Here is a 22,793-nt window from a genome sequence, read left to right on the forward strand (position 1 = left end):
CCCCACAAACACAGACGGCTCTGCGCTTTTCATGTATGTCCACATTTTATCAAATACTTGTATTTTTGATCTCTGCAGAAAGAGGGCAAGCTGGTAACTATTCACATAATAAACTGGTGTCCATGCAAGATATTTGCAGAAGTCAGAATGGCAGTTCAGAAGCACTCAACAGGTATCTAGCTTCAGGATGGGAATGTAATGAATTTAAAGGTATCAGAATATGAAGATGAAGCTTGGTGATCATTATAAACTGTTTCTGTGAATCACATTTCAGCCAGCTGTGTTACTCCATATACATCTCATAACATTTTCAGAAAAGGAAACATCTAACAAATTTAATTATATCACCCCTTTAAACCACTAATGTGCAATCCATATATTGGGTGAACTATTGACTTTATGTCAATAGTTTATGTCTATGCATGTAATAGTTTTGTCTATGCATGTAATGTCTATACACATGCATGTAATGCCATAAACAATTATTTCTGGGAGGGAAATCTTGCATAGTTATCAAATTTTCTCAGATGTTTTCTCTGAACGTCCCAAATTTGTTTTGAATTCTACTTAAGGATAAATTGTGCTGGCAATTCTTCAATTGGGTTTATCCTAGTATGTTGCACAAGAGTTTAATATTCCCCCAAGGCTTTGTGAATGCTTATTTTAAAGGGCTAAAATGCAACATTTGTCCTTGGCAGATGATTCCAATTGGCTAAACTGAAACATATGTCCCTAACAGATGTCAGATGGCTTCAAGGTATCTTTAAGGTGCTATAAGACTCTTCATTGTTTCAAGGAGTAGAATAGTAAGGCTTAATCAGATCAGAGAAAACCTCTTCTCTATTGACTCTACCATGGCCTATACAGTACACCTAAAAGCCATGGCACATATACCAATATTGCATGGAGGTTTAGCACATTGAGGAGACAAGTTGAGAGAAATGAGTTGCATTTATCATGCAAAAGCTACATTCAAACAGATAGCCAAGTGGGGACATCGTAAGTGGGGGGCTCACTGAATAGATGCAGAGAGTTAAGTGTTCTCTTCTTCCTCTTCACATGGGCCAGATTAGAATGGAAGGTTTAGGCCTAGGGCTTGCTGATCAGAAGGTCGGAGGTTCGAATCCCTGTGATGGGGTGAGCTCCCGTTGTTCGGTCCCTGCTCCTGCCAACCTAGCAGTTCGAAAGCACATCAAAGTGCAAGTAGATAAATAGGGACTGCTCCAGGAAGGTAAATGGTGTTTCTGTGCACTGCTCTGGTTCGTCAGAAGTGGCTTAGTCATGCTAGCCACATGACCAGGAAGCTGTCTGTGGACAAACGCCGGCTCCCTCAGCCTATGGAGTGAGATGAGTGCGTAACTCAGAGACGTCTGTGACTGGACCTAATGGTCAGGGATACCTTTACCTTTTAAGGCTACATTCCTATATTACCTGGGAGTAAGCTCCATGGAACTAACTGTGACATACTTCTGTGCAGACATCTGCAAGTAACTGAATGCCAGACATGCTTAAATGAATGGAATGTGTGGTGTGGGAACAGGTTCAGAAAAAGAAAACTGCAGTTCAAAACCCTCCTCTCAATAGAAACAAAGTCCAACTGTCTTGGAAAGATTGGACCAATAAAGGTCTTGCTCTCTGACAGCCAGCTCTGCCCAGCTTTCTTAAAACTTATTATTGCAATGGGAAAAGGGGGATCGCCAGCAGCGGAAGCAAGTGCTATAGCAGCAGAGTCTTATGCTTGATGTGCACAGAGACTATTCTTAATTCCAGGAAGACTCGAAGTTCTTGGCACTGACTTGGAAAGACAGCGGACCTTGTCTGGTAGTGATGGACATTGTATGAGTGCCTAGGTCTTTAAAACGAGCCTATTAAACTTCCTTGCCCACCTCTACTGCTGTTAAAGTACCTCATTGCTGGCTTCCCCCATCATTTTGCAGGAGTAATTTTCGGGAAAAGGGGAACCATAAAACTTTATAGCACTGTCCTCTATGAATTTGCGTAAACCCCTTTAACTTCAACCAAGTTGTTGGCCATCACTGCATCTTGTAGTAAAGGTAAAGGTACCCCTGACCATTAGTCGCGGACGACTCTGGGGTTGTGCACTCATCTCGCTCTATAGGCAGAGGGAGCTGGCGTTTGTCCGCAGACAGCTTCTCGGTCATGTGGCCAGCATGAATAAGCTGCTTCTGGCAAACCTGAGCAGCGCACGGAAATGCTGTTTATCTTCCTGCCAGAGCGGTACCTATTTATCTACTTGCACTTTGATGTGCTTTCAAACTGCTAGGTTGGCAGGAGCTGGGACTGAACAACAGGAACTCACCCCGTCACGGGGATTCAAACCACCGACCTTCTGATTGGCAAGCCCTAGGCTCTGTGGTTTAGACCACAGCGCCACCCCCGTCCCATCTTGTAGTAGTGAGTCATTAATTAGTAACATGCCCATGGCAAAATCTTACACAACTGATCATTGGAATTTTCCCGCAAAACTATGGCTTCTAGAAGGAGCTCCCCTATGTATTAGAATTTACAATAAAGCATGGGAGAATAGGCAGTTTATGAACGGAAATAATTGAACTGACAATTGGATAGATTGTGAAGCATCAAACAATGAAGTAATACAATGCCAGTAATTTCCTCTGTGGTCCCCCACATTCACACCAGACAAAGCTTCCGGACAGTAATCAAGGGTATATCCCACTTCTATTACAGCTTTCTAGCTTTGGGGTTGCAAAGACCATAAATCAATCTGTTTTAGCAATGTGCTCCATTTATATTCATTATGCTGTTTTCATTAAAGAGTGCTCTTTCCTCGAGACACTCAATTAAGAATTTCAATTATGAAGGATTTATCAAATTAATTAGCAATCTACATATCTAGTTGGCCATCAGATAACGTTCCCATTTTGTCTTACTACGATCTATTATTCTCAAAATGAGATTCTATAATTAGCATGTCATTTACAGAAATAACTCAAAACTGTACTAAAATTTGAGCTGCGATCGCATGCAGTAGAACTTCATTTGTGAAGTAGGTTTGAAGTCTGAACTGGATGATGCCTCCAAAGTCTCCTAATATCCATCAGTGTAATTAAAAACAAACAAACCATGGATTAATGTTTCAAACTGTGCAAAGTAAGAGTATGTTTGTATGCATACTTTAGATATTTCTGAGATATTTCGAAGCTAGACTTTGACTATTGCATTTATTTATTACTTTCAAACAACAGATTATAAACAAAATGCAAACATTACAGATCTGAAACCTACATACACATTTCCTTCTGCTGCCACTGTTGTTGAAACCCATATAACATGATGGAGATGTACAATTTCTCCTTCATACTTTCCATACCTGTTAGCTTGCTATATTTAAGGAAGTCGTGGCTTATATTAAATGCAAGTGAGCTGTCCTCTTTATTTCAGCTCTGCAGGGAGTTACATTTGGCACCCAGATTACTAGTTGGCACTCATTTAGAACATGCATTGAATTATTAAATCACAACACCAAGAATGGATCTTATTTATTGCTTAATTTAAGAAAAGTGCAGAGAAGGAGGGAAAAAAAAACCTTTAATATTTCAGACCAAAAGAAGACTCTTACCCTAAAGAATTCTTTCGTTGAGCCAGAATCCAATGTCCCATAAGCGATTTCTGATTGTTTAGACAAATCCTCGGCACTCTCAATGGGAGATACCATCCTCTCTACCGTCAGGAAGGCAGCTAGGTTAGCCGTGTAGGATGAGATTATGATCAGGGTAAAGAACCACCACACACCTCCAACAATGCGCCCAGACAGGGATCTAATAACAAGTATGAAATGGATTTGTAAAATGAAATGAATGTCCTGAAAGGAATACAAGTCACCAGGTTTATGTATATGCTCCATTGTGTAACGCAGGGAAATGTTGGTTTTTCCTTGCTACCTCTCTCTCCTCTCAGTTTCAGTGCATGCTACTGAAATGGGAAATTAAAAACATACTATAGTTTTGCTAGGATTATTTTACTCAGCTAAAGTGGTGTCCCTAAATTCAGGACTCTGTCTTGAGATAATGTACGGAAGCAAAGTACTAGCTCATCAGTCCTTCACTGGTCAGAGGACCCTGGAAAAGAAAGCTGCTTAGATAACATTATAGCCATATTTTTAAAAAGTAAGGTTTTCGTGATAACTCAGGTGAACTTTTTGTGACAGCTCAATAACATATACAAGAAAGTCAGGCAAGATAAATTATAGGCTTTTTGGTCTAAGTTTTCCCATTGCCACCAGATCATGTCTACTATGTAAAAATCAACAATTTCAGCTGCAATGGATTCAGTGGTATAACCTATATTTTGACTGAATAAAATAAGAAGTAATGTCCTTGGTACAAAGTCCCATATGCTCTCCATTGCACTCCTTTAGAAAATCCTAGCACGGAGGGCAGATGCAATTGAACAATCAAACATATACCACAAGAAACAAGATAATTGTTGGACTGGGAAGCCTAATTTTGGCACCCAGTGGCGTAGCTAGCCGCCTGGCTGCCCGGGGCGGCAAACCTGAAGGCACCCTGCCGGGGGGCAGGGTATCCGTCGCCCGCATGCATCGTGGCCCGCAGCGCATGTGCGCACAGGAGGCATGCACCATGGCACCGCAGCAAACCCCGCAAGCAAACCGTGGAGTGAGGCAGTCTCGGGGGCTTCTCCTTCATGGCAGCGGCCGTGTCGCACAGCAGCGGAGGCGGCCGTCGGAGGTGGTCAGCCCCGCCCAGCCTGCTGCCCCCCGCCCAGCCTGCTGCCTGGGGCGCCCCCGCCCCCTATTACTACGCCACTGTTGGCATCACACCATCACATTTAAGTTTAGCTTTTCAAACAATTACTGCCAAGCACTGCATTCATACTTATGTGAATTGCTCAAAAATAAAACGTACATGAACAACTGACAATCAAAATAATAATCTAAGTCCTTACAGAAATACAAGACAATATATAAGCAACAGAATAACCCTTGATTCACCTTTCTAAGTGTTTCGGAAGAGCTGCTACCAACATGGCCTATTGTGTCATCACATTTAAAATGTGGCAAAACTTTCTTTGGAAGTCTTGCATTTTCTGATTAATATTAACTTTTCATTCTGGGGTCAGGAGTTTTGTTTAGGGTTTTTTTTGGTGGGGAGGCGAGCAGGTGGAGATGTTGCTGTTAATAATTTTTTGTTATGATTTGTGAGGAAACTGTTCAATTTGGTTGTGTGCTCTTTAATGTTTCACTTACTGTTTACGACTACTTTTGTTACGTTTGTAATTATGCATTTTTTCATGTTCTAAGCTGCCTTGGTTTTAACTATGGAAAGGCGGCATACAAAAAACCACCCACGATTTATGCATGTGTGTATCCTGCAGAGGGGAAAGCCCTACTAGGAGGCTCCTATGGAAATGATTTGGCAAAAATCGGGAATGTGGCCAAATTTCTTGCAATCCCATGTGGTTGCCAGTTGGAAGCTCTTCCTTACAAGCAACGCTCTACGCAGAAGATCTTTGCCATTCATATCTGCCATAAAGTGTGCCGGATCCTCAGGCAGCACCAGTGGTTCTTGTGCATTGTCAGCATGTCAACTCAGGGGTGCACTGAATTCACTGTGGCTCCATGGGCACAGGATTGCATCCTAAGAAGCTTATAGATGTTACTGCTTCAGCTTGGAGCACTGCCATGAGAAAGAGCTTTTCAGCAGCATTCAAGTGAGCGTAGCAACCTTTTCCTTTCCTGGTGTACTTATATCACTTTTAAGAAAATAAAAAGGAAATATTTTTATAGGCATAGTTCTTAATTCTTTGACTGACACCCTTCGGGACTATTTAAAATGATAAAGTTCATTTTATTGCCACTCAAGCACAATGGAGTCAGCAAACTCGTAATATGCTTGTTTTTACAACCAGAAATGGATGCTAGCACGCCTGTCCCCTGAAGGCAATGTTCTGTCTTGTCTAGGTCAGTCATAAATTTGAATATAGAGAGCTACTGTAACATAATTGCTAAGAGACTGCGTTCTGAATCATTAAAAAAAAGCCCCTTTAAAAATTTATGCCATGAACTCACTTGTTGGCTTTAGGCAAGGCTCTCTCTCTTTCAGCCTCTCTCCCCATCTGCAATTTGAGTATAACAAATATTGGCTGGCCTTACACAGTTGCTGTGTGCATTACAGTAAGACAACATGCTATATAAATGCAAAGTTTTGAATTTTTGACTTGGCTAGATCCGTTTTATGCCTCATCACCATATTAATTAGCCGTATGCTCTAACCTGCATATTTAGCTTCAAGGTGGCATATACTGCAAATTGTTTTGCAGCTGATCTCTCATTTCACGATCTTCCCAAACCTTTCAGTGTCTACTTCGTCAGGCATTAATATTTATGAAATTTTAATTTGCTTTTCAGTTAGGATTTAGAGTATCTATTAATAGATACTTGTTTAACTCCTGGCCTAGTTTTCTAAATAAGCAAAACCTGTGTTAAAAGTTGGGTTATTTATAACATTCTCTAAAATTCACTTCTCCAAATATGGATATTGAAAGGGAGAAAGCCAGATTCTTCTACCACAAATATACTAAGATGTCCTAAATATCAGACATCAGCAAGTTGCTTGCTAAACAATGCCTTCTTACTTCCATTTCCTTGAATGAATTCAGTACTGGCCACAGAATTTGGAAGTCTGTGATCAAGCGGGGTGCTAACCTGGAAGATGTGATGGGGACATGCAGCTGAGAATTTTATTTCTGATCTTTTTTGAAATACACTATAAAAAAGTGAAAATGGTAGCACTACTATGATGGTTGGGTCCTCTGTTGGACCCTAGCCAATGCCCAAACTTCCCACCCTCTGGGCCAAGCGCTAAATGAATTTCAGCTTTGATACAGTTCACATACTCAACATGATGCATCAACAGGTGCCCAACAGAGCTGTTGAGCTTAGGCCACAGCTGCAGAAGGGTAATGCAATAGATGATAACACTACAAAAGAAACATGTAAAAAAAAAGCATGGGCATAATAAATCATAATTTGAGCTGCAGTTACTCATGGCTTAAAACCAAATACCAAGATCAGAATTTAACTTTCTAAAAATGAAAACAAAACAAAACAAATCACTCCGGATTTTCTGTCTTTCCAGGATAACCTAACCACCCACTCTTGCCAAGTTTGTTGTACCTGGTGCACATGACTATTGAGTTATCAGAAGACCTTTCTATTTTTTTATTCCAGTGGTTTTCCTGAAAGGAGATGGGGAGTTTAAGCAATAGGCAGGATGCTGTGCAAAATGGTTTGTGGGGGGGGGGGAGTACTCCTTCCACAGCTCATTAATTGTGTGTTACCCTTTTTCCCATTACAGCATCTGTGAAATCAATGCACCGTTGGCTGTGAATGGGAATATGCAGCAAAAACACGGTACCCCTCCAAGAAGGCATGGAATGAGGAGGACCTCATGCATTTTATGGCCTCTGCATGGTGCATATAAGTCCACTAGGGCAAGGCAGGACCGATGCTCGGAGGAAACCAATTGAACAGCCCACTGGCCTGCATCGGGAGAAGTTGTTTCCATCTAACGGGCTGTGGATGATTTTGAAAAACATGTCAACAGCTGGCATTTCTTGAGATTGAATCTATATGCACCATGAACTTCCGGAGTGAGACCCAAAATGCACAAAGCTGAAATGGGTGTGTAACCAACCTTGGCGAAATATCGCATCCTTGCTGCATAAAGGCACCCAAGGAAAACCAGAGACTATTAAATATCCCAAATTCATTAGTTGATTCGTTACTTTGCGATGGTCTTCCATCTTCAAACTCCTCAGTGTGCCACTCGTAGGGGCTAAATCTGCTGACCAGGAATAAAACAACACTGACCCCAATGTAGGCAAAAACAATGCACATCCAGATCTCATACGCTAAGGGATCAAGAAAGGAAAACACTCCTGGCTTGGACTTCTGAGGCTTCTTGATCATTATAGATATACCAAGGCTCATAAAGGGCTTTGAGAAGTCAATCACTTCTTCTCTCACCAACGTTATAGTTAATGGAGCAATTGCAATATCGGCTTTCTGTAATGGAAGCAAAACAAAATAATAACTCATTCAATATTTAACAAGGGAATGGCTTTATTGCTTTTGTGCATCGCAGATGAAGAATGCAACAGCATGGACATGGGTAATACTATTCTAGCATCCTACTGAGGAATAAACTACTAAGCAATCTGCCTAAAATAGTCTACTTCCTAACATATATGGTACCACGTGGCTTCACTTTTATCATGCAAATGATACCTCTTTATAATCACACACCAAACAACATTGTCAGGCCACAGCCCCTGAATTTTTATGACATTTGAGTGCACAGAAGTTTTGATCTGGAGGAAAAAGTGATGATATTGACCTCTTTTCAAACACCCATTTAAGTCTCACTTTGATCCACGCAAACAGCTGTGATACCAACATGCGCTAACCTGATCTCCATTAGTCATAGCTACTTGCAAGGGTTAAAAACGTCTCTTACCCCATAAACAAGTTCTCCAACCATTCCATTCCAGATTTTTGTTTCTGCATCCCTGGCCCCATACTTGCGATCCCCAACAATTGTGAGTTTGTACTTGAACCCACAGTGTTTGGCAATTTCTGCGGCTAAGTCCACACAGTAGCCCTCATAGGCATCATTTCCATCAAGCAATTCAAAGTTTTTTTTCTTCATAACATAGGGGGATTCCTGTACAGAGAAACTTGGCTTTAGCTAATCAAAAAAGGATGCATGTTAGTTATCCTTTGTGTACAGGGTTGGAAGTACATTGAATAAAACAATAAAAAACCTGTATTTCCCCCCTGAAACATTCAGGATTGTTTATTTATCCATCATCACAATAACATTTCTTCACAGTTGCAGCAAGCCTTACAGGTAGAGAGGAGTTTTCAAAGGTGCATTCATAATTCTCATCAGCATTAATAAACTGCATGTTGACAAGTAAAGAAAGAGTTTTAAAACTTTTTATTTAGTTAGCCTTCTAAAAAAAGAGAGCTGCATTGGATCATTCCTGCTTATTCCATAGTATTTCACACCTCTGTTACCACCAGACCCACAACTGATCATATAAAACTTACAATAAATATAGCTGTTAAAAAAAAAATCTTACCACCATCAAAAGTTGACAAATTGTTGGTTCCTTTAATATATAATCCAGAACAGTTAAGCCTTGAATGAACAACTCCGAACAATGATTAGCTTACTAAGTAAACAACATTGACATTCCTACTATACGACTATATATGCTTTTGCTATTTTAAAGTGATAAGGGGAAATGTCACATTCTTTTGCTTAGTGGATTGAAATTGACTGGGGAGAAAGAGCTTTGCATTTGTTCCTGGCTTAACAACCTCTATCGTGTAACAATTTTAGCACAAAATCAAAGCCCAGAGTCCTGCTACAACAGAATAATGCTTCCTTGAAATTGGTTCCCTTGGAAATGTTAGTTTCATTTTTTTTTAAAAAAAGCTTATCCACCACAAATCCTGCTATTTTAAAGAAATAAAAAATAAAACTAAAGGCATCTTTCAAAATCCTCCAGACGATTCTGCAGCAACAGGCAAATGGCACCCAACACTTTTCTCTTGTTCCTCAACCTTTCACAAATGCATAGGGATAAAGTCAGCTAGGCATGACTTATTCCAATATAGACCAAGAATGAATGATAAGGTTGCAACTTAGGCTATCCATTTCACAAAAAACGTGTTTAATTACCAAAATAGTTGTGACAATAATAGTCTTATTCTCTAATCCCGAGGATTCATTGCAAGATGGACATTCAATTGGATTCACAACCATTCTGTCCACTTCACTCCAGTATCCAATCTGGAAAAAAAAAGTTGCAGGTTGTATTCAGGGCAAACAAATGCATATTTTTGTTTAAGTGTGATTTTTGATAAATTTTATTGACATACCCAATTCCTGCCTAAAGCTGTAATCAAGAACTAATAATACAGGTACCTGCATTTTTTTAAAATTCAGAGGTCCCTTGAACATAAAAGGAATTCCTCATTCCCACATTGATCTATAGTTTAAAGGTAAGTCATAGTTTAAAATGCACTATGATTTAACAGGAATATGCAGCATGCTGGTAGGTACAGCTCAATGCCTGCTTTGTTCTTTTTCCAGCTGGGACAAAACACATCACAGTGCTGGCTTAGTGTTTACATGTGAACTAGCATCCACGGTGTCCCCTACCGCTAAAGAAACAAAATAAGCTGGCTTCTTATTGAGGTCTCTTTGGAGAGAAGGAATCCACAAAAAAGGTGTACATTTAATGCTCCAGTTTGTATCCTCTTGGCTTTGGACAAGGAAGAATAGGAAAAGAACAAAGGGCATATGATTGAGACTTGCGAACCAGCATGCTGCTCATTTGCAGTAAACAAAAATTTTCTATCGTTTACTAAATGACTTCCCGAGCTATGCAAACCAGACCCTGGTTACATTTCAGGATAAAAAATTCAGAAAATTCTACCCTTTCAGAGAGTTCATTATCTTTTTAAAAGTTAAATTTTACTACAAAGTACTCCCTCTTACTTTTAAGTGTAAACATGAAAGAATATAAACTATACTGAAAGACTCTACTTACCTTAAACTATTATCTTTGTTACCTTTTTTTAAATAAAAAAAACCCCATTTTTATATTTCTACAGATTGGCATTTAATTGCATTATATCCGTATGTTCAGCATTAAGATACCTCCTTTTTTTATACCACTTAGCAGGAAAGAACAAAAAGCAGTCAGAACCAAAATTACCTTCCGGGGACCGGTACTTTTGAGTTCCATGACATTTATTGTATAGTTAATTCTCTTTCCATTCTGATCAAACTTTATGTTTCCTGATAGCCCTTCCACCTGAACCTATGTGAAATAAGGATGGAAAGGATGGTAAAGTTAAACTGATTTGTCCACAAAATACATTTCATGTCAACTGAATTTTTACTTGTACTGAGGACCGTTCTACAGATAATAGTCATTTTCTGCATTGCTGAGAAGTCCCGCAGAAGTGTTAGATACACAGGTTGATTGGTCTTCCTTTATTTTTATTTTTTTAATGTTGAAGACACTCAGAGATCATTTAATACACAGTAATTCCATAATACCTGCTTCAGTGCCCTTTCTATTTCTACACCATGTGACCAAGGCACTGCTGGGTTTGCAAGACAGTCTCCAGCATTTCCTCTTCTGGTAATCTCAATCCTTTGTTTACGCAAGTTACGGAAAGCTTCAGTCATTACTTTGACAGCATCATAGGTCAGAGCTGATGTGTACTGAAAAGGAGCAAATATATAATTCATTAAGCACAAGTTAAGGAAACTAGCCTTCAGTAGTGATTTGTAACTGATTGCATCCATTAAAAGAGAAGGGAGGAAAGTAAACATCATTTCCACACCCTTTGAGATTACATTTTCCCACAATGCATATAACACTTCAGTGCATATTTCTTATCATTACCCAACACTGGGGGAGCTGCCGAGGGTGAAGAACCTGCAGCCATCCAGATGTTGTCATTGGTCATGCTGTTGAGAGAGAGTGCCATCAACACCTGGAGGTCAACTCATTGGTAATCCCATCCTTTATGCTAATTATGATTCAGTTCTCCAAGTAGCATCACTCATGTAGCCAAAATTACAGCGGTTGCACACAATGGGGTGGTATGATCAGATCTGGGGTAACCCTGAGAACATAAGAAGAGCCTGCTGGATCATGCCAATGGCTCATCTAGTCCACCATTCTGCTTTCACAGTGGACAATCAGATGCCTGTGGGAAGCCTGCAAGAAGGACCCGAGCACAAGACATCCAGCCCATCTTGGACTCTGTGGATTCTGCAGCTGAGACTGTCTTGGGTGACAGATTGGGGAGAGGGAGATATGTGGATAAGTGGATATATGATGTTGAGCCTGGGCAGAGGTGAGCAGGCTGGGGAAAAGCAGCATGATCACCAAGCTCGCCTTGCTCATTGGTGCTTGGCAAATGGGTGGGGATGAGCAAAAGTTGGTCCCTGCAGCAAAGCAGAACAGTTGCATGTTCAGACCCAGAGACCTCCCTCCCTCAATAAATTCACACTTGACTCAAATTTTAGTTTGGTTTTTGGCAGAATTTAGGCCACAACTTTATTGATTACAGAAAGTGAGTGGTTGCATAAGCTCTGGTTCGACTAGCTCCCTGCACCCTTGCAGGCAGCGCTGACCCAGGGCACCAGCATAGGTCAGCCAAGGGTGAACACCTGGATAGGCTATGTCCACCACCCAGCTGTCCCCCTGGACTCAGGCACAGGCACATCCCCCTCACAGGGGTTGACCAAACCATTTGTGTCCCTGGATTCCTTTAATGGAATACCCTTCACATAGGGATGGCAAGAGCGTACTCCCATCCCTACCACCTGAACCAGTGCCTATCCGCAACCTTACAAGTTGTGATGATTTGCTACACGGCAGGCGAAACCAAAATGGCAACAGCCAATCAGCCAAGCGGGGACAATTCCTGCCGTGCCCCTGTCCCAACGACAGACGACACATGACGGGATAGCAAGGTCAAGTGCAAAAGCCCTAAAAGTAGGGAGAGCTGGGCAGGTGTTCTGAATGCACACGCCAAAAGAGGGAGCTCTGGGTCATGTAGATGGGTATATATAGGTCCCTCGATCTGTTTGGACTGCACCCCATTGGCCAGATTGAACCCAACATTGAGGGACCTACGAATCGGGTGCTGTGGCTGACCAGGTTTCACCTCCAGGTTTCACCGCAACACGTGCCCTCTTTTAGGGAGGACACAATCTCCCATACCCTATCTGTCATTGCCAGCCCTTAAGGTTGAGAGTTCTCCTTGTGGAGATGAGGTTGACAGTTCAGCACTGAGTCCTAGCTAATCTAACCCCATGAGCAACGACAAGGGGAGCAGCAGCTGTCAGCAGTTCCCTGAGAAAATCACACCGGAAAGTTCCTGGGTCCTAGAGTCAACAGTAGCTAGGCACTATGCAACATGCCTGCAACAAGCTTTATCCACCCTCCAGCTTTGGTATCAAAGGAGAGGACCTGGCAGCCCAGTCCTAGGCATGGTGAACTCTCATCAGCCTCAGCCAGCATCAAGGATGCTGGGAGATGGAGTCCACAACATCTGGAGAGCACCACATTGGCAACCCATGATGTTGAGCTAAGAGGATAGACTCAGCATAATGTAAAATATAATGTAAAACCCAGTGTTCCTAACTATAATCTGTAGAAAGTTAGGAACTGAAAATGATTCTTTAGAATCTTGCAGCGGTTGTTCAACAGCTGGAAGAATGAAAATCTTGTTCACTCAGATAGTTCAATTTTCTGCACCTTGTAAAGATTTAAAGAGTCTGCCATCATTTGGATATTTTTTCTTGTAATAACATAAATCTTTAGCCACACTTACAACATGCCTAATAAGACAATGATTTAGTGAAGCTGGCCTTCCTATAGTTTTTATTATATCAGAATATACAAGTTCACTTTCTCTACTTAAAAGCCCCCAGGAGAGAATTTTCAAGAGTTTTGTAAAGTCTGCATCTAATACTTAGAGAGGAGTTTGTGTTTCAGGGCCAATAACGAGATGCCAACCTTTAGTGCAGTTTAAAGATTAACTGTAAAAAAATAATCTAGTTGTAATACAAACAGTCAACAGTAAATACTACTGGGAACATGTACAGGGCTTTTGCTTCATCAGTCTGCACAAAAAGCCCTAAAAGCTAGTGGCAAGGTTTAATTATGGCACTTGATCTTAAGCTCCTGGTTCAGGCATCATGCCAGCAAATGCCTTTCCCTTGTATAATCTTGTTACTTGTCAATTTCAGCCTACCAGACTCCTCTCACTGCATCAACTTCCGCTAGTATTGGAATCCAGCAGTAGCATGAATGGTGAGCATCTGTTTATCATTTCACCTTAAACAGAAAGGACGTGGGTCAGAAGACTCCTATGGATGAGATGATACATTTCAGGAGTCGCTCCCATGGTGAAAAAAATTCCCCACTTGAGTATCTATCTTGGACACCCCCACAGAGGGGTGAACTATCTACTTTGAGCAACTTCCTTCTCTCTCCAGAAAAGCAAAGCCAGCACTATAACACAATGGGGTGTTTGTGTGCTCAGAAGCATTTACTGCTGCCACCTGCCCTTCTCTCTTGATCACGTATTCATTGATCATGTATGGAGTACAGTATAGATCAAAATTTTCCAAATTTAATCTTTTGCTGGAATGATTTAGCGTTGCTTGCTCGGAGACTAGTCAGTAACTAAATTATGCTAGAGCACACTGCTGAGATAGGCAATTTCTCCTGCTGCTACTGTAATCACTTATATGCGCCCTGAAATAACTGCAGTCTTGAGGCAAATATATAATGGTTTGTGACGCGTACTCCTAGCTACTATTAATTACAAAACAGTAGGGTGGTTCATTTTCTAGGCCTGTGACCTTTATACAAAGTTAAGTATATGGATGTAATATTTTCATCCCTGTATACACTGATTAATGATTCTTGAACAAAGTGTTGGTATTAAAAAGTGTAGCACAAGGCTCTGGATTTATCCTGCGGTTGCTCTTTCCTATCATTTCCTAATTGCCCAAGTAGATCTCGTGGTGTTTTATCCCATTTTCTCAAAACCCTATATGCATCTGCATGGAAATAGGATATTAGCAGAGCTGCAAAAGTAGAAGATGCTCTTGCCCAGTCCCTTGAACTAAGGTTCAACATACTGGTTCGTCTGTGTCTTTTAATAAAATTGAGCTGTTTCTAGCCTCCTTGCCAAGTAGTAGCAGCTCATGTCCTTTCCCCAGGTGCTCTGTGATGCAACAGCAGAAGTGGTCGTAGGTGTGGTGATGCCACGACACCTCCTAAGCTGCTGTCAAAGCTTGCTTTAAATTGTGTTTTTGAAAAGAAGAAGGAGAAAGGTCACACTTTAAATGCATAACCCACTTCTCCCAAATCATTTCATGCACACCATAGCTCAATAGCAGAACATTACAGAATGGATAGGACTCTTACAATTGAACTACATTCTGGCTGGTTACATTCCAGCTATGCAAAAGCCCAAAGTTTCTATATACACACAAACCACATACCCTCACACAATACACCCCCCACCCCCCACCCCCTCTCCATCCAGGGAAGCAAGAGACATGTTCACAGTTCACAGACCCATTCCAGCCAGGCAAAAGCAACCAAGGAGAAGGATTGGTGTGGTCTGTAGAAAGTCGCAAGGGCCACATAGAGAGGCCTGGAGGACCACATGCTCAAAACAGACTTATACTGGCATTAGCTTCAACCTAAGTACAGGCATGCATCTAAGAAGGAGCATATAAATTAAAGGCATTGGAAATTACAGCCCCTTCTTGGGGCAGGGAGGGGCAGAGCAATCTCAGCATTGCTTCAGGGGTGTGTGGGGTGGATGCAGGGGGAATGTAACACAACCCAGGGGAGGATATGGAAGAGATTGACTGCCCCCCCTCCCATCGCCACCTCCTCTTCGTCCACAGGTGCCACTGTCTGCACAGTCCTAGACAGGCATGGAAGGGAGGGTATCTTGCCACTGCAGTCATTTCCAGGCTCTGCTGCAAGCAGCAAAGAGGGAAGAGAAATAAGACCATGGGATGGGCCAATGCAGCTTTACACTTAGGGGACATGTGTCTGATCAGGCTGTGTAAGTCCTATGTCTGATCAGGAGACATCCTCCCTGCCCACCTTGTCCTGCTCTCTTAATATACGGTAGTCAGTTTCACAACCCAAAACAAAACAAACCAAACAGCAGTGGGGAGGTTGAGTACAAATTGTTCCAGAAGATAAAATAATTAATTAAGGAGTTTAAGATCATGCAAAATGTTGCCAGATAAGAAGACAGACAATCCTCCCACATATCTCCAAGAATTTGATTCCCTGAAATATGCAGCTTCCAAACTTTATTAGCCCTTCCTCATTGCAGAACCAATCCCTTCCTCATTTTCAAACATCCTCCTCCTTTCCATATTTCTATCTTTTTCTTTCTGGCCAGGTCCAAGCTCAAATCCCACTTCTTTCATTCCTAAACTCATACAGATAGCAAATTAAATATTTGGAAGAAAGTTTTCAAATGCATCAGGAAACTGCAGGTGTGTTGTTGTAACCTGAGAAGTGGCATCCAAAAAAACCATTACACTGACGTTGATGTCGTACCTAAGTAACATTTGGTCACGATTGCAAAACGGAGGGCAGCACAACCTTTCCAAAGATGTAAAAGTCAAAGACGGGGCAAGGAGGGCCAAACAGATCTGATGCCACTTCCATCAATAAGCATAATAATATTATAGTACTGCTAGTACTGCTATCGTACTGCTAGGACCCAGGTGGCGCTGTGGGTTAAACCACTGAGCCTAGGGCTTGCTGATCAGAAGGTCGGCGGTTCAAATCCCTGTGATGGGGTGAGCTCCCGTTGCTTGGTCCCAGCTCCTGCCAACCTAGCAGTTCGAAAGCACGTCAAAGTGCAAGCAGATAAATAGGTACCGCTACAGCGGGAAGGTAAACGGCGTTTCCGTGTGCTGCTCTGGTTTGCCAGAAGTGGCTTTGTCATGCTGGCCACATGACCTGGAAGCTATACGCCGGCTCCCTCGGCCAATAATGCGAGATGAGCGCACAACCCCAGAGTCGGTCACGACTGGACCTAATGGTCAGGGATCCCTTTACCTTTACTGCTAGTTTACATGTCATGTCCAGTGGAAGAAAAAGGCAATAATTAGGGAAGGGAGGCATAAAAGTAGTCTGAAAAATCCTGGAGAAAAGAGTCAGAAGTAGTGGCCTTATTAAAAGTGTGAATGAGCCTCAACTGCATTGCTAAGAGGCAAGAAGTAGCAATACTGGTAAAAAAGCATCAATGGAAGGAAAGAAGAGAAAGGATAATCCTTAAAGCATTTTACAGGCAATTCTTTTAAATTTATTTTGCTTGTCTTGGAGGAAGCTGAACCATCCCTGCTCCCCTTTCTGCCTATGACATGTTCTTTTGATTGAATAGGGTTCTAAATCACACATGCTGACAAAATAAATGCTACCTTACATCCTACCTTAAATAAATGCTGCCTTCAGGTAACCTTAAGACTGCAGTAGAGCAAAAAACAAAACAAAAAACAGAAGCAACCATGCACTATAACAAAATTGCTTTTAAATTAATGTAAACTGCTTGGAACATCTGCTTCCCACCATGATTACTGTTAAGCTGTGTTAAAAATGCCTCCACTGAAACAGAAATCTATTGACAAGCAGAAAGCTAAAGTTCTCCATTTTAACAGCTCGCCTTATTTCAAAGGAGATGACATTCTGGCAACTGGCTTTTCAGTCACATTATCCAGGAAAAAATGTGCTTTACTTGCGCTGCCTTATCTCTTATATTCACAGACAGAAAAATCTGTGGTTGACTCAGAAGGATATCGTGGATCACTGTACAACAAAGGTGGCAGACCCACCTCTGTGTGAGAGGGAATTCTACAACTTATACCATTCTATAATTAATCTATAATTATCTGTGGCCTCCTTGTGTGGGTAGAATTTTTAAATCCCGCCTTTCAAAAATAGCGTTGTCTTTAAGATTTTTTGTTTTCTTTATGCCAGTTTTAAAGAATGAGTCTGTTTATATACTGCAACTTGCTTTGAATTATGTTGCGAAGAAAAGCAACCAATATATTTAATAAAATAACAACAGCAGCTATGGGGCTGCCACAGAAAATGCCATTTCCTGGCTCCCTCCCCCAGCCCCACACACTCTGAGGGTGGAAGAATTACCAAGAGGGCAACCTCTGCTGAGAGAGTCTGTAGGGAAGGACTTGCTCTTTCAGACTTTTGGGGCTTTAGTAATCTAAGGGAGCCCAAACTGTGCTGTAGTAGTAAAGCGATGTGCCATCTTATGGTGACCTGCACCACCATTGCTTCATTCTGTGCAGGACACTTTCCAATCTCTCTGCATAAGCACAGCAGAAGATTGTGCAAACTGGGACCTGTGAGATGGCAGATTGAAAATCAATTGAACCTTCTCTCTCTCTCTTTCTTTTATCTACAACAATAGAAATAAATTACTACAGCACAAGGAACAGAGTCTGCAGGACTTTCATTCCTTAGGTCCAGCGCCAAGGGCCTTCTGGTGGTTCCCTCGTTGCGAGAAGCCAAGTTGCAGGGAACCAGGCAGAGGGCCTTCTCGGTAGTGGCGCCCGTCCTGTGGAATGCCCTCCCATCAGATGTCAAAGAGAAAAACAACTACCAGATATTTAGAAGACATCTGAAGGCAGCCCTGTTTAGGTAGGCTTTTAATGTTTAAAAGATTATTTTATTTCATTTTTCTGTTGGAAGCCGCCCAGAGTCCCCAGCCAGATGGGCAGGGTATAAATAATAAATTATTATTATTATTATTATTATTATTATTATTATTATTATTATTATTATTATGTCACCAGTGTTTTAAGAAATCAAAGTGGGAGGGTTGAATCCTGAAAAAATATGTTAGAGACAAACTCTGGAGACTGTTCTAAATAAATAAATAATACTCCCTTTAAAATGCATTTTTGGGGTGTGTGAATTGGGTTGGAAATGTCTCTTTCCATTTAGTACTATATCTCACACCCTTGTGTTGGAATATGACATACTGATTTATGTCAGTCATATTCTATTGCTTATCATGCTCACAACAGAAAGTGGCCTTCTGTGTTTCCTTGTGGAAATGTACTGAAAGGGAACTGGAGGCAACTTGAGGACAAGTAATGATTGCTATCAAAACGGCGAGTCTGAACTGCAAAAATATTTCTGGAGCTGTACTTTGGTACTGGGGTGAGACTGTCATATTCCTGCTTCTCTGTACACACTATATCTTTAAAGCACATTTCTCCCCTCAAAGAATTCTGGGAACCATAGTGTGTTATGGGTTGCTGGTAACTGTAACTCTGTGAGGCGTAAACTGAAGTGCCCAGAATTCTTTTGGCGACGAAAGGTTTACAGAGCTTTAGTGACTTGGGATATCAAAGTGGAGCAAGTCCTGCTCTGAGTAGCCTTGCTGTTCGAGGTGAGTCAGATAACCACCTGTCAACCTGGTTATGGAACAGACTTCCTAAGACTTCTTGTCTGATTTGATCTTTGTGGTCTTTTCAGCTTCAGGGGAATACCTTTGTGGCCACCAAAACTTATAAAATAACTCCTGCAGTCTGGGCACCTCAGGTTTTAAACATCTTTTTCAACTTTGGGGTATGATGTGTTTGGGGTTTGGGTTTTTAAAAACTGTATTAATGCCATTTGTGATGTTGGAGTTTTATATTTAATTTTGTATTGCAATGGCTTTTTAAATTAATTTATTTGTGGTAAGCTGCTCAGAGATCTCTGTGCTTTGGAGCAGCATAGAAATGTCATAAATAAATAAGCAGTCTCCATGGCTGGCATTTCATAAATATGCTCTGCACTCCTTTTCATCTGAGTTCTGTGTTGAAGTTGCCCCAGTTTACATAAACTGAATTAAATATGCACATTGAAAATATTTTTCTATTTTTGTAGGAAAACGAACCTACTTCCCAGAACCAAATTTGATTCAATACTTTTCAATGTTCTGCCAAAGGTAGGAGGAGAAGGGGAAAAAAAGAAGGTTATGGAAACTGCTTCTGGAAAGACAATGCCTAATTATGTCAGCGGGGATGAGTGGGGAAGAAAAAGAGCCATACAGAATGCCAAAACTTTCATCCTCTTGTCACCAACAGCTTTCAGAATCTACAGCTCTTCCAACAACTCTAAACAAATAATGTTTAGAGGCTCCTCCTCTTGTGGAAGGCTCTTCCATACAACAGAGGTTGCCAAGGTTGGAGGGGTGGGAAGGCAGGACTTGCCTGGTGGGGCAGAGCTACAGCAATAGCCTTCACAACTGGTGTCACTGCCGCTTACTAGAAGCAGGAGGGAAAAGGCAATTGGGAAGTGCAACAGCTACGTACCTGCCTTTAAGCTACCAGCATAAACCATGCAGGACACTGGCAATGGAATTCAATAAATGAATATTCTATTGAACACGTGCGGAATATGAAAATTTAAAAGCAGCACCAGGCGAGAAGCGCCAGAACTAATATCTGTCCACCACAGCTCATACCGTCTTTCTCTTTTTCCTTTCCGTCTTTAATTACTAAATCTTTCTTGCAGTGTTGAGGTTCTTTTTTTAAGTCACAGATATGGTATCTTAGTGCATACCTTCCCTTGGGCCATTACGCCTTCTCAGTCTGAAACATGTCTATAAAATTAAATTCTATCAAATTCTGATTCAGTCAAGACTGGGGGTGTCTTCTGCATCACAGAAAGTAATGGGCTTGCTTTAGGACATTAGCAAGGAAGACTATTTTCATCAGTGACTTCTGTTATGAAGGAGTTATTGCTTTTATTTAATATGAATTCTGGTCACTGTAGTTTATTTCTCACAGAAATGCGAGACAACTACGGCTATCCTTTGACTCTGCCACATGGGATAGTTCTTCATGCAACTGATGAAGTTGGCAGTAGTCTGTGAGAGCTAATGCCTCATCAAAAGCATTAGTCTTGAATCTTCCACAGGTTTATCTTTCCCCCCCTAGAATATATTCAGAAAGCTGTTCTTCTATATTCAGAAAGCTGTTCTTCTAGAATTCATTATTAGGGTTACAACTATGACAATGAACACATCTTTCCCACAGTGTACCCTAGTCCAAGTGTATTAGCAAAAATGTACCTTGATTGTACTAGTATGGGCTCCTGGATATTCTTTTTCTTCCAATGTTGACCACCGCTGTATAAATTTCGACACCAGGGGATCATCATAGTCCACTATCTGAAAACCTGATACGTTGGCTCCTCCAAACTGTATTTTTGACAAGTCTCCATCTGTAAATCCCTAGGCGTTGAACACAGTGGTCAGTTGGCCAGTTATTCAACTTTTATGTCTTATTTTAGTAAGAAAAACATTAACATTAAAAGGTTCAAATACACATTTGACTCATAAAACCTTATCTCACCTAAGTGACTGCAGACTTCCTTGGATATCTGCCTTGTCATTTCCCTTTAAGAGCTCAGGAAAATAGAGACTATGTCATTCAGGGAATGCATTGGTCTTCAGGCATAGCTGCCAAGTCTCCCGCTGAAAAATGCGGGATCAGCAGTGGCGCGGCACCGGAAGTTGCTTCTATGCATGTCTGGACATGCATAGAAGCAACTTCCGGTGCCAGCGCCGCCCGATTTCCGGTGCCCAGACATGGGTAGCGCGGCAACAGAAGTCGCTTCTACGGACATGCCACGCTACCCATGTCTGGGCACCGGAAATTGGGCGGCGACGGCACCCAAAATGGAGCCTCCCTGGTAGGTAGGAAATCCCAGTGATTTATGGGATTTTTTTCAATCCGAGCTGCCAGCGGGAAACAGTTTAAAATACGGGGGTTTCCCACGAAAATCGGGAGACTCGGCACCTATGTCTTCAGGAGTAGATTTTTGTGAGGAAGAACTGCTACGAGAAGGAAACACATATTCAGAAGGCCCTTTGCATCCTATTTTTTGACTGTGTCAGAAGTAACAGTAACCTTATTGACCCCTTTACAATTTAACAGTAAGCCATAAATAAGAACAAGAAGGTCTGGGGCTCATGGTACCTTCTCTGACATGACCACTCAGTGCACAAATGTCATGGGAGATGCCAGCAGCACATGTCATGTCAGAAATAGGACCAGCTGGCATATTCCTGATTCCTGATATCCATGTGGAATAAACACATGGAAAATAATGACTACCTGGGGCTACAGTAAATGGGTCAGAAGAGGAATATGAGAAGAGATGGGTGAATAAGAGGATGGGCAAGGCAGAGTGGGAAAACTGGCTTGTTAGATAGGGGGACTATCATTTCACGCGATTCCAATATGATCCATGGATACATCCTCTACTCCAAATTCTTGAACAGCTCTATAAGATGTTTTCTAGACAACAATCTAGTCTGTCAATATATATTAAAAATTATAATTTTTTAAAAAAAACCATATAAAATTACCCAAACAAACAAACAAACAAACCCCACTTTGATATCTGGGAGCTAAGTTGCGGTTATTAGTATTAAATTAACTTACCAAATTTGCAATGATGTAGTGGTATCCATTTACATGCTTGCCAATTGTAATAACCTGTGAGAGAAATATATAACTTATCTGATTAGGGAAATGGCACATATACTAGAAGAAATACTTCATAAAATAATGTGTGATTAATCATGAATTACACTGGAAAATATATGGTTCTGGGCTGAAGGCTTTGTAGGGGGGCATTTTGGGGGTGGGAAAGCCCAACAAGATCTCAAATGGAGCAAGACGTATTGCAAATTCCATTCAACCTGCAACCTTGGCGTTATCAGCACCACACTCTAACCAACTGAGCTTTGAAATCTCTTCTGTGCCCTGTGTTAGAGAAGCATTCTTGTATTCTTCACAGGCTCAAAAAGAGGATGAGCCAACTGCTAGCCTTCCCTAGGGGGGAAAAACCAGCTACTGTTATGGAAGAAGTACAACCTGTTCTGTAATCAGCTAAAGAACTTGGGGTCTGTTTGTTTTTTTCTGATTTAGTCCTATAAATGTCAATGGAGCTAAACAGGCTGCACTCCGAGTACTTCAAGTTAACTAGGTAGTATAGATAATACTGAGTGTCTTTTAATTTACCATTGATCAAACTAAGGCCTCCACGTTTCATTTCAGGTATCAGCCTTTTAATCTTCTCTGATGGTCAGAAGTACATAATAGGCATCTTATAGA

General features: G+C 41.3%; 1 protein-coding gene across 1 annotated transcript in view; it reads right to left on the bottom strand.

Annotated features, from left to right (window-relative positions):
- Positions 1 to 22,793, bottom strand: part of GRIA2 (glutamate ionotropic receptor AMPA type subunit 2) — an 80,683-nt gene that overhangs the window by 4,106 nt on the left and 53,784 nt on the right. Inside the window, exons 5-13 of the mRNA XM_088661088.1 lie at positions 22,119 to 22,172; positions 20,741 to 20,902; positions 11,142 to 11,309; positions 10,795 to 10,899; positions 9,753 to 9,863; positions 8,520 to 8,726; positions 7,698 to 8,068; positions 3,602 to 3,800; positions 1 to 72 (exon numbers count right to left, since the gene is read on the bottom strand). The exon at positions 1 to 72 is cut by the window's left edge and continues 176 nt beyond it. Coding sequence (XP_088517214.1) covers positions 1 to 72; positions 3,602 to 3,800; positions 7,698 to 8,068; positions 8,520 to 8,726; positions 9,753 to 9,863; positions 10,795 to 10,899; positions 11,142 to 11,309; positions 20,741 to 20,902; positions 22,119 to 22,172 — 1,449 coding nt within the window. The remainder of the gene's footprint in view (positions 73 to 3,601; positions 3,801 to 7,697; positions 8,069 to 8,519; positions 8,727 to 9,752; positions 9,864 to 10,794; positions 10,900 to 11,141; positions 11,310 to 20,740; positions 20,903 to 22,118; positions 22,173 to 22,793) is intronic.

This window comes from Zootoca vivipara, chromosome Z1 (assembly GCF_965207765.1).
Source record: "Zootoca vivipara chromosome Z1, rZooViv2.hap1.1, whole genome shotgun sequence".
In the NCBI taxonomy this organism is placed as follows: Eukaryota; Metazoa; Chordata; class Lepidosauria; order Squamata; family Lacertidae; genus Zootoca; species Zootoca vivipara.